The sequence below is a fragment of the Aspergillus mulundensis genome (genome assembly GCF_003369625.1).
Source record: "Aspergillus mulundensis strain DSM 5745 chromosome Unknown scaffold_2, whole genome shotgun sequence".
Taxonomy (NCBI): Eukaryota; Fungi; Ascomycota; class Eurotiomycetes; order Eurotiales; family Aspergillaceae; genus Aspergillus; species Aspergillus mulundensis.
This window is the reverse complement of record NW_020797890.1, coordinates 3,648,478-3,666,040: the sequence shown is the minus strand read 5'-3', so window position 1 is coordinate 3,666,040 and position 17,563 is coordinate 3,648,478. Positions and strand designations below refer to the sequence as shown.

Below are 17,563 nucleotides of genomic sequence, written 5' to 3'. Positions count from 1 at the left end.
GTATTTATAAATCTTTGGTAAAAGAGCTCACAACGGTACCATACAACAATTGATGCTGTGACTCATCGCTAAGCTGCATATAATCTCCGTACCATCTCCACTACCAAGTATCCTTAGAGTGCACAACCCAAAGCCATACAAAATGCCTCTAACATTCAGCCAACCAACGGCCCTCCTCCTAATCGACAATCAAAAAGGCTTCGATGTCGACCCACGCACTCCCTGCCACTGGGGTACTCATCGCTCAAACCCATTGCTCGAGCAAAACCTCTCCAGCCTCTTAACAGCCTTCCGTGCCGCCAAATCCAGATCTGGGGCTAAACTCGAAATCATTCATGTCTTCCACTCTTCCACCTCAGTCGCATCTCCTCTCCACCCATCCGCAGCCAACGGCACGGGGATCCAGCCCCTGGATTTCGCCCAACCAGCACCAGATGGCTCCGAGCCGGTGATGTGGAAGCATGTCAACTCCGCCTTTATCGGGACGCAGCTTGAATCCTACCTTAGAAAGCACGAGATCAGGCAGCTGATTGTGGCGGGGATCACGACGGACCACTGCGTGTCGACGTCTGTGCGGATGGCAGCGAATCTAGGTGTTGTGGATCGGTATCCTCAGGGCGAGCCCGTTTTGAATGGAGATGGAAGCCAACCGAGCACAGTGCCGGTTGACAAAGGCCGAATTGTGCTTGTTGGCGATGCGACAGCCACCTGGGCCAAAGGGGGCTTTGACGCTGACACGGTGCATGCTGTGACTCTAGCCAGCTTGGAAGGGGAGTTTGCGGATGTCATGAAAACGGAGAAAGTCGTTGCTTCCCTGGAAGAGTTGAAGTAGCCAGTGTTAATATCGACATAAGGAGAAGGGTGGACACACTTCTCTAATAGCGAGAACTACTTCTCTTTGCGATTATTTCCCTCTAAAAGTACTCTCGTGATCATTCACTTACCATATCTATACCACCTTACGTTATTCTCAGGCTTTGGCACGATGTTCCCAGTTTCTACGCCTGAAGGCTCCTCGCCCACAGAGGTAGTCACTCAGGCTGAGATTTTCAACACGTATGAATACTTCAGGATCCACGTCCGCTCCGGCATAGAAGAAACACACTCATTCCGAGAGCTGGTCTATCTGGACGTTTCTGAGGACTGGGCAGGCGAGGTGACCAGATATGTGGATAGTAATCACAAATTGAAAGTGGATTGCAGGTACGCAATCAAAGCCAGGTCCATTTCGATATGTTTGAGGGCTGACCAGCATGCTTCTGCAACTCAGAATCAACTATAACTCAATGACGAAAACATTCTGGGTTCGCGTTAAGCCCGAGGCAATCCACGGTTGCCAGGTGGACTGGATGCGTCGTCAATTCACTGCATGGAGTACCAGTGGAGTCCTATCGAGCAGTGAGGATTGGTTTCTCAACCCTGAAATCGGGACCGGGACGAGTGAGTACTTGCCAATCCGGTTACACTGTGAATGTAAACCTTTGCGGACCCTAAAATATCATAGCGATGAGAGATTTCCAAGCCCCGTATACTTCATCAATCAAGGAGCCAGACTACATGCTTCGTTGTCGTGACACTCGTCAGCCTCAGCTCGTGATCGAGGCAAGCTGGGCAGAGTCCTGGTCCCGACTGCTTGACGATAAGCATTTGTGGCTAGCCGGCGGGAATGGCGAGGTAGGAGCTGTGCTGCTCCTGCAGTGGCTCAAGGTTGGATCGTTGGGCAAGCGAGTGTGTGGTCTTGTGGAGTTGTACGGCGTGGATGAACATGGGAATATTGTGATGAAACAGCGAGAAGTAAGTCAAGACTATGCACTTTCCGCACGAGCCAGACTAAGCGAACACTATCCATAGTCCATCTTCCCCGTACCGCCAAGCGAGGAGACTGCACCGGTGATACCCATATCTCGACATATGCTATTCGGTACAAGGAGCCCTGGCCAAGCACCTACACTTTCTCTCGACATCAGTCGTCTTCGAGAGGCTGCTACCAAGGCATTGGGGCTTATGGGTCTTCTGCCGGCTTGAAAACATGGGGGGAAATCACAATTTATGGTGTAGATCCTATTCCAAGTCATGTGGAGTGATGCGTTCAAGCAGTTATCAAACTAGCCAAAAGAATATATTCCTTTAGAGCTTAGGGCTCAGGTCCACCTTAACAGCAATCATACCGCTGGAAACAAATCCCGTCACAAATAGCATTGCTTCTTTTGAATCTTCTTTGCCCGGCTCAATAGGCACCAGGACCGCTGCACTAGCAGACCGGATGTTCGACCCGTCGTCCTCAAAAATCACCCTCTTCTCCCAGTCCGAACTTGACCCCGAAACTGAGTTTGGCCGAACATACCACACGATCACCCCATCCTTACCCTCCGGATCTCGATGCGTCTTCGCCAGATCAATGCCTCGTCGGAGACCACCGAGAACATAACCGCTGGCATCGTCATTCGCGGATTTGTAGGGGTCATCGTAGTGACTAGGGTTATCGATCGTACTGTCGACAAAGAACTCGTCACGAATGGACAGCGTTCCATGGTCGTCTGCCTTGGTGCGCCACACCTTCCCGCCCAGAACGCTAGCGACCATGATCTCATCGTCTGACTGACCATGCCCAAGCCCATTCGCAGCCCACAGCCCCTTCAGCGTCACTGACGCATTCACCCCGGCGGTCTCATCGCTCGTGGTCAGCCGATCGAGCTGAACATGTACGACATCAGTCCACCTCGTCAACACGAGCGAGTCCTCAACGTGCCGCATGAATCCGTCAAGGTAGTAGTGATCATTGGTAGCATAGAAAGAGTACGGGCTTGTGGCGTATAGGTCGTTGGGTGTTTTCACCAAAGGATGGCGGACAGAGCGGACGTGGCGGATTGTGCTGCTTCCCAAAACATGGTAGAAGATCTCGATCTGGGACCTGAATTTGTGAGATCCTTTTGCTCCTGGGCGATACTCTGGGTTTGATAGATGGTTGACAGCGAAGACGTAGACTGCCTCTGGGCGTTCTGGATCCGGAATCACATCGATCCCATGCGTGACAAAGGGGCCATTGAAGTTTTCGAACGTGAGGCGGGATGATTTGAGTGTCTGCGCAAATGTGAGCGTCTATCCGAGTTTATAATAGAGTGCTAGAACATACCTTTGGATCAATGATGTGAATTGACCCAGTCGTTTCCGGAGGCGTATCTAGATGTCCGAGAGGAGGGAACCATTCGAAGCGAGGTAGCACCGAGTCCTCACAGGCAGCAAAGATCACGTTTCCTGGAGCGTAGTAGTGAATATCCTCGCATTGCTGCGTGTCGCCAATAGCGTGGATTCCATGACTGGAAGATGTAAAGATTGGACTGCGATATACTCCCAAAACTGTGAGTTGATGGTGGATCTTGTTATAGAGTAGAGGGCCGAGGACCGCCACCACAAGCAGGGGTATAGAAAACAACGAGATAGCCATGGCTGCGGTTGAGATCTGCTGGAGAAAGAGGAAAGAAGAAAAAAAGCAGGAGAGAAAAGGATTGACTTCAATGTGGACCTTATGAGGGGAAGGACTAGAGATACTGAGATAGTGACCTTTAGTCTGGGACCTCGGAAACTGGGAACAGCGATCGTGCGGGGAGGACCCAGCCAGGCCAGACTGCTACGGTAAACGAAACCACTACACAGAGAGAATAAACAGTATCCTGGTATCCAATTTGAATAAGCGAGGCGAGATACAATAATATGAAAACTCCACATACTCGGCCATGCTTGGTCGAGAGTACATGTGCATTTCCCCAAAAGAAACAACTTGATTCACCTGTCCCTGACAGCGCTGTTATCCCGGAATTCCCAATGTTGATTGAGAGCCTGCAGTGTCATTCATTCTTTTTTTGTCATGAAATCGCAATCGGTAGCTAATGGCGAGAAGAGTTGGCATCCAAAAACTCTTGGTCACTAGCATCCAAGATGTCGTACTCTTCGTCAGTCAAGAATCCTGCCTCAGTCGAGGTTTCCTCATCTAAGGTCAGGCTGGCCACATCATCGAGCAGGACATCATGCTCAGAAGCGTTGGCAACGGAGGGAGCGGTGGTGGTTGGCACGTTAGCCGCCTCGTGCGTGCTTGATGCTGGAGACTCCTTGTCCAGTTTGGGAAATACCATTTGGCTTTCCGAAATCTCGGACTCGTCAGCCGCAGCAGACTCGGGAGCTTTCTTGTTCGGGAGTGCAACAGGGGAATCCTGTCGAACTTGAATATCACACCACAGCCGATGGCCGAAAGGTGTGCCATCCGCGAGTTTCATTCGCCAGTATGAGATTGCAGTGCCGGGACGATTAGGAGCCTTCAGACTGACAGTAAAATCAGTGCTTTGGCCTGCCTCGAGCGACTGAGATAACTTGTTGCTTTCCATGGCTGCCGTGACTGATGCAAGACTAGTGGGATGGTTGGTGTCCACGTTGAACATGGGATCACCGCCTACAAAACGGACATTGCTTCCGGCAGGCCATGCAAGAGGTCCAGGGTTGTACAACTTCCATGTTTGTTGGAAGACTTGGTTGGGTTTCATCGTAGTGCCGTCTGAGATGGTATCCTCCAGGAAGAATGCCTGGTATTCGGAATCCAGTACTGGGCTGGGTATCTTCTCAGAAGTGGCAGGCTGCTCTTCCTTCACAGAGTCTTCAACAAGTTGTACCTCTTCTTCAGCGACAGTCTCCATCTCGGTATCTGCGTCAATGAGGGCGGGAATGGGAGCAGATGCTTGAGTGGATGCGGAGTGTTGAGTGCGATCGCCCACCGTGTTTGCCTGCTGGTTAAGTGCATTCTCATGAACAGTGCTCACAGTGACGCTGCGCACCGGCGTTTTGAGCATGACAATCGGGTGAGTGCGGTTGTGGGAGTTAGCGGGATGGATTTCACACTTGGCACAGAAATCAGTGTCGTGGCAGACGGAACACTTGTACCGCACGCCGGTAATGTAACCAGAACATAGCTTGTCTTTGCACAGAGGCCCATCGCAAAAGACCCCGAAGTGCACTTCCTGAGACTGTAAAGGCTCAGAAATTGCCGCGTAGAGAGGAGCAAATCTATGACCGGGGTGAGTTTGAGACGCCAATAGATGGCACTCGGAACAATAATCCCAATCAGGGCATGTAAGACATTTGTGGCGCACGCCGGTAATATGCTGTGAGTTGATTAGCAGAGTTCAAGTTTACAGATGGATAGCGTACGCTTTCGCAGCCATCACAGATAGCTGCATGGTGATAACCACGCCCGGGTTTGCAGCGAGACAAAACAAGTTTTTTCAAACCGGCATCGTGGTCACCCAGCAGTACAAATGTGTGCGAGGGGTGATGTCCATGCTTGTGTCCAAGGACGCATGTAATGCACAGATCAAAATCATCGCAGTCAGCGCAAGAAACCATCTTACCCTCGTCAAACTCTGCATTGAATTAGTTTACCTGCACAGCAGCGACCGAATGACAGCATTGCATACCTTTGAGACAGTTGTTGCAGATTCGCTCGCGGCTAGTTGCAATTTTCTCGACCGGTTCAGGAGCTTCCTCCAGAGCTGGCTGGGCCTCGAGTTCATCTTGAGTCCGAATCTTGTGAGACGCGAGAGTCTTGGTAGTGCTGTTCGTGATGATACCGTCTTTCATAAAGCGTCTAACTAGCCAATGATCTTCGCCTTCGCAATTGACGCCCGACTCAATGCATTGCGGGCAAAGGTCAAAGTCGCCGTCGGAACAGGTATTGCAATGGTAATGCTCACTAGGGATAGCTCGGCCGCAATGGTCACAATCAATGCTGATTACAGGGGGGGCGGAGCTATGGTCGGCAAGGGGAGCACATGGGTTGTCCGGGCCCAAGACGAACTCCCTATGGCTGGTGGACTTGGATTCTTCCACTTCGTTAGTGAAGCAGACGGGATTTTGAGTCTCGATCAATGTGGTTCGCTCCGCACTCGTTGGCAGAGTTGTAGCTAATGCGGCAGTACTGTCATTGGTGTCAACTGCTTTCGCAGGAATTGGATGGCTCAATACGGTTTCGAGGTAGCTATATCTTGCCGGGCTATGCGCTTCGCTGGGGCCATCAGATGCTCCTGATCGGTTCACAGGCTGGACAACAGTAGCCTTGATTCGCAGCTTCAATTTGGCCTTCGCAGCTCGGTAGAGTTGTTTGAAGACTGCCGGGTTGTTGCTGTCAAGCTGAACATAAGAACCGGCACTATCCGAGTAGCGTTCGAAGATGACGTCTGCGTCCGGTGGAGTGCCAAGCAGTTGGCGCAACTAGTGTGGGAATAGTCAGTATGGAGTGGCACGATGGTATTTACTCTGCTTCTCCTTGGGCCCTTTCAAGGGGAAAATGCGGACATGAGATTCGACAGGCAGAAGTTAGGGTAGAAGATGGAGTTATAGAGATAAGGAATGTACGGTGAGGAGAGCCGAGAGTCGGCGGGCCCAGTGAGTGGGGACGGGACTCACATTCTGGGGTAGAGTGCGAGCACCTAGATCCCTCAAAGGGATTTTGAAGCGTCTGGTGTGGTCTTCATATGTCACCTTGACAGTGATCAAGGTACCAGGCCCAACTGGGTTGGCACTGGGTGCGGACATGACTGCGTGCCCTCGAGATGCTGTACTAGTGAGCTGCTTGCGGACCGGGTAGCTATGTTAGCTTCGACTAGATGAGACAAGGAAGATGCGGAGACGATGCCAACAGGTCAAAAGTGAGGGAATACGCAAGGATGAGTCTGGTGAGAAATGGAAACAGATGAAGAGAAGATAAAGGGGTAGATAAAAGGCAGCAGTAGATGACGAGGATGAGGCAAGGCGAAGGGGAGGTTGAAGAGGAGAGAAGCGAGAGTGAGGCTTATAATTGGCAGATAAGAAGATGCCTGGATGGTCACATGCCCCCCGCTGCTCTACCGTAGGTAGGGGGCGGTGAGCTCACTTGCTTTCGCTCCGGGGGCTCCAATGGCAATGCCCGTCAACTACGTCAACCTGCAAGGCTGTCCCGGCTGGGCAAAGGTGAAGAACCTTTATGCTTGACTAATCAGTTTACAACTCTTCAGCCATACATAGTTGAGAGGGCCTCCGGCGGTAGATTCGCAGACTAGTCCACTGCTGTATATCTGCATGTCTCACGCACGTCTTGATGCCGCGAGTTTACAATACCATCTAGCCATGCGGCGGCAGTTATATGGCAAGTTGGGATGAGGACAGGGTGAGGAAAATGCAAACAATGATGCGCAACGGCCGGACATACGAGGAGTTATATCCGACCAGTATTTGTCCTCTGAGCCCGCCTTGGGCGGGGAAATATCGAGTTACGAGGCGCCTACCAGACAGAGAAGTCTAGAAACCCGTGACCTTTAAGTTCGACGGCCAGCTTATGCCGCTATCGGATAACTGTGTTGCATGAAAGGATACGGAGTACTATCATAAAATCGCTGCATAGCGACGTGCGTAAGTCCCAAATAATAATAGCAGAACAAGTATCAAGAAACCCAACAACGCTAGAAATGCATCAGATCCTAATCTAACGACGACTAAGACAGACCTAATAAAACGAGAAGTTCCGATAGAAACAACCGGAAAGCCAAGAAAGATGCCGTGAAATTTTTCGGGATGCTGAGCGAGCGACGAAGAGAGCAGAAAGGCGCCAAAAGCGGAAAGGTCATATCGCGAAGTCCAAAAGAGAACGGAATCATGAAAAGCATCCGAAAGTCAAGAAAAGTTGTAAATGCTGCTCTTTTGGGAGAGAGGGGTCTGTTACTGTGGGGGAAAGTAGACACCTTGAGGTTGATGGTAATAATATGTAGTACCAGGTGTCATCATCCCACCCATGTTGACAGCGCCACCCGCGGGGGTCCCGCTAAACGTTGTTGGCCCAGAGTACATTTGTGAGGCGTCCAGATAATAAACCGTTCCGCCTGACTCATGTGCAACCGTGCCGGATTGTGACGTTTGCTCCGTCGGCGTTGGAACCATATACGGAACGTTTTGTCCCGCAGGGAAAGGAGCGGCTGGTCCCGACCCGACGCCGTTATAAGGCGCAAACTCTGTACCCGAAACGGGATAAAATACAGGCCCCTGTTGGTAAGGGCTTGGGTAGTAGGCCTGAGGCTGCTGGAACCCGTAAGCTTGGAACGGCGGGGCATGCACAGCGCGTTCAGGTATCTGCGACAAAGGAGTTGCGGCTGTATGCGATGAGGGGGCGTAGTTGGTGGGGGCTTCGGGGCCATATACAGTGCTACCACCGGGCACGGGAACTTGATGGTGGAACGGTTGCTCTTGCTGCGCCTGCGGGGAGTTGACAAAAGTAGCGGGAGTCTCAATGTCGGCCAGAGACACGGCCTTTTGCGGGCGAGGCTGATGCATCGGTATAGGAGCAGGACGACTCTCACGCCATACAGTCTGCGGCTGTGAGGGATAAGTCGGGGGCAACGGAGCTGGGGCGGCCGACGGATGGGCCCCAGGGACTCGGGGAGGAGGTAAACGAACAACCGGTTTTCCGTTCTCGGTCGTAATTACTGTATGCCGTGATATCACGGACGCAGCTGGTGAGTGATAGCCATCCTGGGAAGGTGGCTTGCCAAACGACGACCTTCGGCTCATTGCCACGCTTGGTGTGTATGTCGAGCTTGCGTAAAAGCTTGAGCGGCGCCCTTGATAGAACCCACCTCTGCCACGTCCACGGTAAGCCTGTTGGTTGGGCCGCTGAGCCCTTGGTATAAATACAAAGGATCGCTCCGTTGCAGGAAATATATATCTAGGTGCTTGACCAGGAACTGAAATTCTAACGGGCTTGTCTCGGCGCAGCGGGGGTCGGTGTTCTGGTAATCGAGTGTAATGCTTCTTCTCAACCTCGAAACGTGTTGGCTTACTCATGCCCGGAAGAAATACCACGACAGCCACTTTTCCGACATTAGTGGTGGTCGAAAAAGCGCGGTTTGGCGCAGAAGTGTTGGTCGCGGTAGGCACAGCCGTGGGCAAGGTTATATGAGAGAATGACGAGGCGGCTGTTGAGGGCGGAGGACGTCTGGAAGCAGGCGGATCGTCTCCAGCAACTGTATCGTGAAGGTCATGAGTCCAAGGCCCTTCGGTGGTAATATCTGGTTTTCTGGTAGCATATAGTAGGTTAGTGCTGCCGCCGAACGTTTAATAGACCATTCACATACCTTCGAACATTTCCGTCCACAATAAGACCGTACGGCCTGGATTTTGGCTTGCTGAAAGCCTTGTGACCGTTTGCTCCAGATTCTGTCGAACGCTTGTCATGAAGGAAGAAGCTGCCTCGCGTAGGCACAGCTGTCGGATCCTCGCCTTTCCCTCTGCCCATCCTCTCAGTCTCTGAGCGTTTCCTATCTGTAAATGAGTCCCTGGTCGCCTCGGTGGGTGGTGCAGATGGCGTTCTCCCAGTCTGACCGAGTTCCGCTTCCATTTCGTCAAAATGCAATTCAGCCACACCTGTTCCCTCGCCTTCTATCTTCATCCCGTTCAGCATCGCATCCGTATCAGGCATAGTCGTCGCTAACCGCGCTTCATGGAGTGACGCTGAATGACGGCGGCGCGGGACTTCAGGCATACGACCATTAAGCTGGCGCTGTTTCGGATCTTCGCTTGTCGCGATCTCGTCCTCGCTGTCTTCTGTCACCTCTCCGTCGGCGTCATCCTCGTCCTGTTGGCTGATGACTGAGCCCTCGCTTAGGGAGTCGTCCTCTATTTCACCACTCAGCGAGCCTTCCTCCTCCCCTTCATCCTCCCGTCTCTTTCGGCGACTTGCACCTATGTTGCGTCGATGAGGTGCCATTCCAATATAAATTCAACGAAAGTGGTATTATATAAGCGATAATTTGGTCGATAGTAGATATCGAGACGTAGCAAAGGAGAATGCAGGAATGGGTGCACCGACCAGCAGCGGAGAAACAGGCGGGTTGAGGGCCAGGGCGGGATGACGAACTCCAAGCAAAAAAGGGAAGGGTCGAGACCGGGAAAGGAAGGGGAGTATATAGAACAAATAAAACTAAATGGGGTAGCGTGCACCCTAGAAGAGGAAGAGAGGAAACGAAAAGAAAGCCAAAGTAGAGGGACAGTCGAGAAGATTTGATGGTCTCCGACGTCGAGGCATGACATCGAAGGAGATGTCAAGCATCCTAACCGGGTTAGCGCGGCCTAAACCACCACAGCGATTCTAGAACCACTCCGGGCAGAACTCTATAGAGATCGTTACAGAGTATTGAGAAAGATCAAGATATGAGCTGTTGCGATCAGAGTATCAACAGTATCATTCCGAGCCAAAGCCGCCGGGTATCTACGTTTGTTTCCCTGGAACCGCCGGAGCCTACTTGTTCCTCGATCCCATGCCACGAACCGACTGCAGGCGGATGCTCCTTGTCCAGGCGTTCCGGACTGGTGCTTACTCGGGCGATCTTTGATATGCCTCGTTATTTCTACGGAACGAGGAGTGGTACGATCAACAGGTGAGCAGATGATGAAAACGATGGGATGAATAACGTGCGTTTAGGAATTCCATTCCTTGGGTATAAGTGATCTCACGTCTTCTCGTGCCACGTCGAAATGCCAGATACATCCCTTCTCCTGCAGGATTAGATAACAAACATCTTTCTTGTACCACGTACATATTCACTTTCAGTCAATCTCAGGCGTCGGAACAGTGTCGCCTCGTCCACGACCCAATTTGAATCTCTGAATTCACGGCGAGAGTGGGATCATCGATGCCAGCTTCAGTCAAACGTTGTCTTCTTGCCCTGCCCCTCTATGATAGCGCCACTCAGCTTCTGCACGGTCGACTGGTCGTACCTGGTGTAATCCGGCTTTGCGTTTTTGGCCTTACTCTGTTGAGGCTTTTCTTCGGCTGCAACCTCCTCGAAATCTCCGGGCTCTGCCTCGCCATTATCTGCAGTTCCCTTCTTCCCTTCCCCGTTCTTACCAAACCGCTTGTTATAGCGAGTTGTTGCATCTTCAGCAAACTCGAGTCTCATGCGTCGTCCCAGGATTTGGTTCAACCATACTTTTCTCCGCTGCGGTTTTTGAGCTGGGTCTTCTTCATCCGCATCGTCTTCCGTAACATATTTGAACCCTCTTTCTGCCGTTTTAGCCGCTTCTAGGTCCTCGAATTCTACCCAAGCATAGCCCTTGCATTTCCCAGAATCTTGAAAGGTCGCGACGTGCACATTGGCAACAGTGCCGCATTTTGAGAAGTGTTCCTCGAGAATTTCTTTGGTCGCGTCGAAGCTGAGGTTGCCGACAAAAAGACGTTTAGATGGCGCCCGACCTGATGAGGTAGAAGCAGTGTTGTTTCCTCCATCTTGCGATTTTTCTGGCCGGCCTTTATAATTATTCGCATCTTTGATCAGGACACGACGCCCGGAAACTAGCTGCTCGCTCAGGCCGATTGCCTCCTCTACGGCCTTTGGTGTAGAGAAATCAACGTAGGCGAATCCTTTATTCTGTGCCCTTGAGTTCTTGTCCGACGGTTTGGGCAAATGAATCCGAGTGATGGTAGCATCTGTAAACGAGCAATTGGTTGTCAGAAATCGGCGTATGTCGTCCTTGGTCACGGAAAACGCCAGGTTCCCTATCCAGACGCCGTAATCTGAACGTTTCTGAGGAGAAGCCTCAGTAACTTGGTTTGTAGTTGAAACGTTTGTGTCGGCCTTCGCTTCATCGGCCTTTGCATCTGTGTCACTGGCCTTCTTTTTGGCTTTACGGAGGGCCTTTTTTGAGGGAGGTTCAGGCGCAGAGACATCGATCTCCAGCTCGGGGCCGTCAAGCAACTTTCGCTTCTTGTGGTTGTCTTCCCCAATACCCGTCATTTTGTTTTATTGCCGGTGGCGCCCGTAAGTGATATAAATTTAGGCAGATGAATAGGAGAATGAATGATAATTCATATATCGAACGATGAATAATACAAAATCCCGGAAGATATTATGGTGACATTTTTTTTCTATAAATTTGACGGGCAGAATCGCTCCATTCCGCCTTTGAGCTTCCGACGACTCGCGACCACGGTCCAGATCCGATCAACGTCCTGACCCGTCAACACCAAGTTCGGACTTGAACACAAATCTTGAATTCGGAGGTAACGTTCGTTTCAAGAGGCTTATTGCCCTATTTTACAAATATGTCCCTAGAACGCGACGAAACCCGGTCACTGGCCGAAAGTCTACCGGACGCTGACGCGCCTACCAAGCAGTCACATCGATCATTTAAGTCAGTGCAAATTGCGGCCCAGTGCCATATGATTTTCCAAAGCTAATTAGGTTTCTGCTACAGAAAGAAGTTCGCGAAACTTAAGATTCAGTTTGAGCTCAGAATGAAGGAAAGTGAGTCTCTCATTCGCGAGCAATTGCGCATTGAGGATCTGTCAAAGAGGATCCAGGAGCAAAACGAGTTCGTCACTTGATTCCGTTCCATCTCCCATTAAGCCACTAACGTCTACTGCAGTCAGCTTCTTGAGGTTCTTCTAGAGTTCAACGACACCGTACATATCCCGCCCAAACTTCGATACGATCTTCATGTTTCCGGTGACGAAGACCCGCTTCAAACCCCTAACGGGGAGCTTCCGACAGTCTACAATGATCATGCTTTGGCCACAACAGAACTAAGAAATGCAAAGGAGCTCTTGGCGGCCGGGCGCATAACAGTCGAGCACTATCAGCAACTCGAGAGTGGGCTCAGGTGCAGAGCTTTTGCGCCTCTATCGCGGTACACCGATCTGACAAAGGTGCCTCATTCAGCCCCCGGGCCTGAGGGCCTGAACCCAACGAACCCCGCGGAAGATTCTGCTTTGAATCAGAATCTCGGGTACTTGACCCCAGAACACGAAACAGAATACTGTTTGGCCGCAGACGCTCGCATGGGTGACATGCAAGCCGCCGTTCAGCTGAGCCGCGTTCCGGAGAAGCCATCTTTATTGGAGAGAGAGCGAGAGCATGCTCTACGGAGCCCGGTTTCAGTTCATCATTGGCTGCGGAAGAACCATCCCAATATCTTCCTACAGGACAACGAGAATGCTTCCGAGAAATCATCGTCGCGGCCCTCCAACTTGCGCGCGTCCAAGCGGTCTGCACCAGCGTCTCGTAAAGACGAGGACACCCATGACGAAGACAGCGCCATGGCGGATTCCGGTCCATCGTCAAAGGCCAAACGTAAGCGTGACGAAGAGGCAATTCCTCGGACTAAAACTGCCGGCGGTCGCTCTAATCGGAAGAAGAAGGAAGACAGCACGCCCAACACCAAGCGCCCTGCAAAGCGAACGTCCGGCGGAGGCGCGTGAGTTTTATGTCACATTCGGGCTTCAACTCTTGTATAACTAGTCCCTTCGCCAGTCCATTTTCTATGTTGCGTGAATTCCTTGGCGGAACGTCGGTTGACGTCTCCTGGGTTGACGTTACCACTCTCGTTGTTTATTTTTCTCATCTGATTTGTTAGCATGACTATACTTACATGGCCCCTGGCTTCTGTCGTGTATCAATATATCAATGTTATGTGTCTCGCTCCGAATTTTTTCATATAACGGAGTGAGGGACGTATGACGTATAACTTAGCATATGTCTATTCAAAGAAGAGACTTTGGCTATGTGAATTGAACTTTCGTAAACTCGCTACATGTGAGACTACAGCTATAGCGATAGTTCATCAAAAGCATTAGCAACTGCTACTCGTCACACTGCTGAGCCTTCGGCCAAACCCAAGCAGTGTGACGAGTAGGTACAGTCGAAAAGACCCACGGGCGGCAAGTTTGTCCTGTTTGCTCTCGAGGCCGAAAGACTTTCTGGAGCTTTAATTCGAAAACCCAGCAAACTCGCCTCAGAACGCAGCACAAAATCGCCTACAGTCCAGCTTTCTTCAAATACTGGAGAATATCGCAATGGCGATCACAATTTTACCACCAATTGCAAACGATGTCGAGGCGACGTACCCCGAGTCCGACTTTGACGAGATGTCTGTCGACTCCGACGGCGGCGTTGCGCTCACACCCGCGAAATCATCACGACCGACCAAGAGGGCTCGCTTAATAGAAGGGACGGATATTGGAACGGGAATAATTACACCGGGAGAAGTTGTCACAGATGACCCGCAGTGGATGAGGTATGTTTTCTTCATCTATCTGGGTTCTTCGCCTTCTCGCTGACGTCGCTCTTCCATCTAGAGGTCATGGAACATATACAAACCCTCTGTCAACATCGATCATTGCCACAGTTGCTGGCACCGTTCAAAAGACAAACAAACTACTCTCCGTTCAGCCGCTCCGTGCCCGTTACACGCCGGAAATCGGCGACTTGGTTGTCGGACGCATAGTCGAAGTTCAGTCTAGACGGTGGAAGGTCGATGTGGCAGCTCCTCTACTGGCTCAGCTACCACTTTCTGCGATCAACCTACCTGGAGGTATCCTGCGTCGACGAACGAGCGCGGATGAACTGCAGATCCGGACGTTCTTCAGCGAGGGCGATCTGCTTGTCGCGGAGGTACAAACGGTGCATTCAGATGGCGCGGCGTCGCTTCACACACGGTCGCTCAAGTATGGTAAACTCCGCAATGGGGTTTTTCTCGCAGTAGCCGGGGCAGGTGGTAGTGGCGCATCTAGCTCATCAACCAAGGGAGGACTGGGGGCGGGATCAACTACCGGAGTTGTTCGTTCACGCAGACAAATGTTCACGATACCGACTTCTAATGGCGGCGGCGATGTAGACATTGTCCTGGGAGTAAACGGGTATATCTGGATCTCGAAGCACGTTGAGGGCACGGCAGCTGCTTCCTCCACCACAGAGAGCGTGTCGATCACGCGCATGGAGGAAATGGTCTCAAACTCGGTTTACTCTAGCCAGAACGACGAAATCTTACCCGCCACAAGACGTGAGATTGCCCGGCTGGCCCAGTGTATCCGGGTGCTTGTCCAGGGAGGGTTGCGCGTGGATGAGCAAACTGTCATGGCTGCATACGATGCCAGCCTCCAGGCCGATTTGGAGCAGGGCGATGACTACGACGAAGATGGGCGGCAGCGGGAAGGACGAGAGTACCTCGAAGGAGCCCAAGCTAACAGGATCATTCAATTAGCAACAGCACAGCAGGGCTGATTTAAATGATGACATATTCGATACCCAGTCTAGTAACTCAGAGTACTTGTGATGAATAATTTCTAAAATTGCATTCGCGAGTCGATAATGACCCCGCATCACGTGGTGATAACGCCCTTCATCATTGGTGCCTGAGCTTCAAGGCTGGTGGTGTATGGCCGAATGCAGGATCATGCAGGGCAGCAGGACTAACTTTGAGGGGCGTCGCAAATCCTGCTCTGTGGCACAGAGGAAAGAATTAGAAAAGAATACACGAGTCCAGTGTATAGGCCGTGTGACTCATTTTATCCAACTACTGCCGTCTACAAGAGCGAAGTATTGGCCGGGAAGTGTGGGCAACGTCATCCTTAGGTTTGGATCCAGCTTCCATGTGCTCTTCAACGCCTTCATCCTCGCAAACTTCCTGTTTCCGTCAACGTTCACCTGTAGGCCTTGCTTCATTACTCAAGGTCTTCCTTCTCGTCTAACATAATTCCTGGCCCGGTACTGTCTCGTCTTTCGGACAAGCCACTACTGTCGAACACCTTTTCACCATAATCTTCAAGATTACCATGTCATTTGTCTCTCAATCAACCACTCACTTTTCGCTATACTCGTTACCGCTTAAATAGTCAGAATCGATAACTCACGCAGCGCTTCTGGCGCTCATTGCCGCTATCCCTCTATCTTCTATCGCAGGGCTCTTATCGCGCCTGTTTTCGCAAACGAACCACAGGCATTTGTCTCCTCGCCTTTTATCCAACGCTGTCTCAAAAACTACCCTACACCCTTTCCGTCCTTAAATATGCATGATCTTCGTCGACGGGCCCTTGAGAGCGGCAAAACCATGTCTCGCAAAGCCGCCTCGAGGGAAGGCTCTCGCCGCACATCACCTTCACGCACAAACTCGGCTCACACTTCTCGTCAGTCATCGCGAAACGCAAGCAGACAGACTTCAGATGATGAGGATGCAGGGAATTTGAGTGATGACACGGCGGTCAGGTGAGCTTTTCTTCCAAATTCTCGATTACTTTTCCGTGTACGAAGATGATGTCATAGCCCTATGCTAACATGTTTTACCGCAGCCTCGCTTCTTTTGACGATTTGGAGAGTATTGACACCGAAAATGATAACAACAATTGGGAACAAGAGCTTCTCGAAGTTATTGATGATGTTTTGGATCGCAAGCGCAGCAGCGCGCTTAGCCGTGAAGAAAATTATGCAGCATACTGTCGCCTCTCCAAGTTTCACTATGTGGAGGACCTGATCCGGAGTCGCGTCCCTGACCTTCTAGCCGCCTTTACTCGCAGCATCAGAACCGAGACCAGTGTTCGAGAGACGACGCTTGCAATGCGTGCTTTAGAGCTTCTGGCAATCACCGCGGCAGACAATACCATATTCGAACATGCGGAGCCGCTACTCACCCGTACCATTCGAAACTCCTCCGACGTAATCAAAGCAGCAGCAATCCATTGCCTAGGAACATGCACTATGTTTGGCGGTGCTGGAGTTGAGGGCATTGAGGACCAGATGACGTTCCTTCTGGACATTGCCGCCTCTGACGGACAATCCATCGATGCGCAAGACGGCGCCGCCGTTTGTGTCACCGCGGCTCTACAAGAATGGGGTTTCATGGCGACAGAGATCAACGACCTCTCAAGCGAAAGCGAAGAGTTCATTCAAATATTCGTCGATCAACTGAACAGTGGCGACCCGAGTGTACAAATCGCGGCCGGCGAGAACATCGCCCTATTATACGAGAGAAGCTACTCTCCTCAGGAGAGCTGGTCGGACGAAGGTGAAGAAGATGACAGCAACGAAGAGGAAAGCCCTGATACTCGTCCGAAAGAAGAGGTCCTGCGCGACGGCCCCAAGCGGGTCAAACGCTACAATCCTTACCACGACACACCCGAGCTCGAGCGTCAGCTGCAATCACTTGCAACATTCCACAGCAAACGCATCAACAAACGCGACAAGAGGGATCTCCGCAAGAGCTTTGCTTCCATCCGTGAGACTGTCGCAGACCCGCGTCACGGCCCGTTTTATGACGAGTACCGCGGTAGCAAGCTCACTGTCAAGATTGGCCAACAGGGCGTCATGCATATTGACCGCTGGGAGAAATGGGTCCGCCTCAACTCCCTGCGCCGTATACTCCAGGGTGGATTTCCTGTCCACTACTTTGAAGGAAACACTGCTGTTCTTGACAGTCTCCCCGTGGTGATGATGCGCAGACCTGACTCGTACGAGCGTCGCGCTACAGATAAGCTACGGCAGAGTCAACGCGGGGCGGGAGGGGGAAAATTCGTGTATTAGTGACGCTGATGTCCGTACCCAGTTTTTAGAAATTTTTCCTATTTTGATTAGACGAGTCTTCATCTATTTTTGCTCCTTACTCCCGTTTTTGCTTATGTGTATTCCCTGATTTCCTGAAACCGGCCAATCGTGGCCGGATTTTGGCTGGTGCCCAAGGTCTTTCTTAATCTTTCATCTACAGATTGAAAAGTTGGTTATGCATT

At 51.4% G+C, this 17,563-nt stretch overlaps 9 protein-coding genes across 9 annotated transcripts; 5 read left to right on the top strand and 4 right to left on the bottom strand.

Moving 5' to 3' along the window:
• Positions 1-142: 142 nt before the first annotated feature.
• Positions 143-832, top strand: DSM5745_03812 (cysteine hydrolase family protein; the record flags this gene model as incomplete). Its single annotated transcript, XM_026745828.1, has 1 exon — positions 143-832. The coding sequence occupies one exon, from the start codon at positions 143-145 to the stop codon at positions 830-832; it is 690 nt and encodes a 229-aa protein (XP_026606694.1).
• Positions 833-985: 153 nt separating this feature from the next.
• DSM5745_03811 (uncharacterized protein) lies at positions 986-2,025 on the top strand (the record flags this gene model as incomplete). The annotated part of the gene is made up of 4 exons (XM_026745827.1): positions 986-1,203; positions 1,271-1,440; positions 1,505-1,794; positions 1,852-2,025. The coding sequence occupies 4 exons, from the start codon at positions 986-988 to the stop codon at positions 2,023-2,025; spliced, it is 852 nt and encodes a 283-aa protein (XP_026606693.1).
• Positions 2,026-2,127: 102 nt separating this feature from the next.
• Positions 2,128-3,445, bottom strand: DSM5745_03810 (serum paraoxonase/arylesterase family protein; the record flags this gene model as incomplete). Its single annotated transcript, XM_026745826.1, has 2 exons — positions 2,128-3,081; positions 3,134-3,445. 2 exons carry the CDS (start codon positions 3,443-3,445, stop codon positions 2,128-2,130), a joined length of 1,266 nt encoding a protein of 421 aa, XP_026606692.1.
• A 439-nt stretch (positions 3,446-3,884) lies between these two features.
• Positions 3,885-6,579, bottom strand: DSM5745_03809 (ZZ type zinc finger domain protein; the record flags this gene model as incomplete). Its single annotated transcript, XM_026745825.1, has 4 exons — positions 3,885-5,150; positions 5,197-5,408; positions 5,463-6,255; positions 6,451-6,579. The coding sequence occupies 4 exons, from the start codon at positions 6,577-6,579 to the stop codon at positions 3,885-3,887; spliced, it is 2,400 nt and encodes a 799-aa protein (XP_026606691.1).
• A 1,158-nt stretch (positions 6,580-7,737) lies between these two features.
• Positions 7,738-9,778, bottom strand: DSM5745_03808 (uncharacterized protein; the record flags this gene model as incomplete). The annotated part of the gene is made up of 2 exons (XM_026745824.1): positions 7,738-9,088; positions 9,147-9,778. 2 exons carry the CDS (start codon positions 9,776-9,778, stop codon positions 7,738-7,740), a joined length of 1,983 nt encoding a protein of 660 aa, XP_026606690.1.
• A 934-nt stretch (positions 9,779-10,712) lies between these two features.
• On the bottom strand, positions 10,713-11,804 carry DSM5745_03807 (putative RNA binding protein Rnp24; the record flags this gene model as incomplete). Its single annotated transcript, XM_026745823.1, has 1 exon — positions 10,713-11,804. The coding sequence occupies one exon, from the start codon at positions 11,802-11,804 to the stop codon at positions 10,713-10,715; it is 1,092 nt and encodes a 363-aa protein (XP_026606689.1).
• Positions 11,805-12,112: 308 nt separating this feature from the next.
• DSM5745_03806 (uncharacterized protein) lies at positions 12,113-13,267 on the top strand (the record flags this gene model as incomplete). The annotated part of the gene is made up of 3 exons (XM_026745822.1): positions 12,113-12,201; positions 12,265-12,381; positions 12,436-13,267. 3 exons carry the CDS (start codon positions 12,113-12,115, stop codon positions 13,265-13,267), a joined length of 1,038 nt encoding a protein of 345 aa, XP_026606688.1.
• Positions 13,268-13,861: 594 nt separating this feature from the next.
• Positions 13,862-15,068, top strand: DSM5745_03805 (exosome non-catalytic core subunit RRP4; the record flags this gene model as incomplete). The annotated part of the gene is made up of 2 exons (XM_026745821.1): positions 13,862-14,082; positions 14,144-15,068. The coding sequence occupies 2 exons, from the start codon at positions 13,862-13,864 to the stop codon at positions 15,066-15,068; spliced, it is 1,146 nt and encodes a 381-aa protein (XP_026606687.1).
• Positions 15,069-15,894: 826 nt separating this feature from the next.
• On the top strand, positions 15,895-17,389 carry DSM5745_03804 (IFRD domain-containing protein; the record flags this gene model as incomplete). The annotated part of the gene is made up of 3 exons (XM_026745820.1): positions 15,895-16,049; positions 16,133-17,287; positions 17,383-17,389. The coding sequence occupies 3 exons, from the start codon at positions 15,895-15,897 to the stop codon at positions 17,387-17,389; spliced, it is 1,317 nt and encodes a 438-aa protein (XP_026606686.1).
• Between the last annotated feature and the right edge of the window lie 174 nt (positions 17,390-17,563).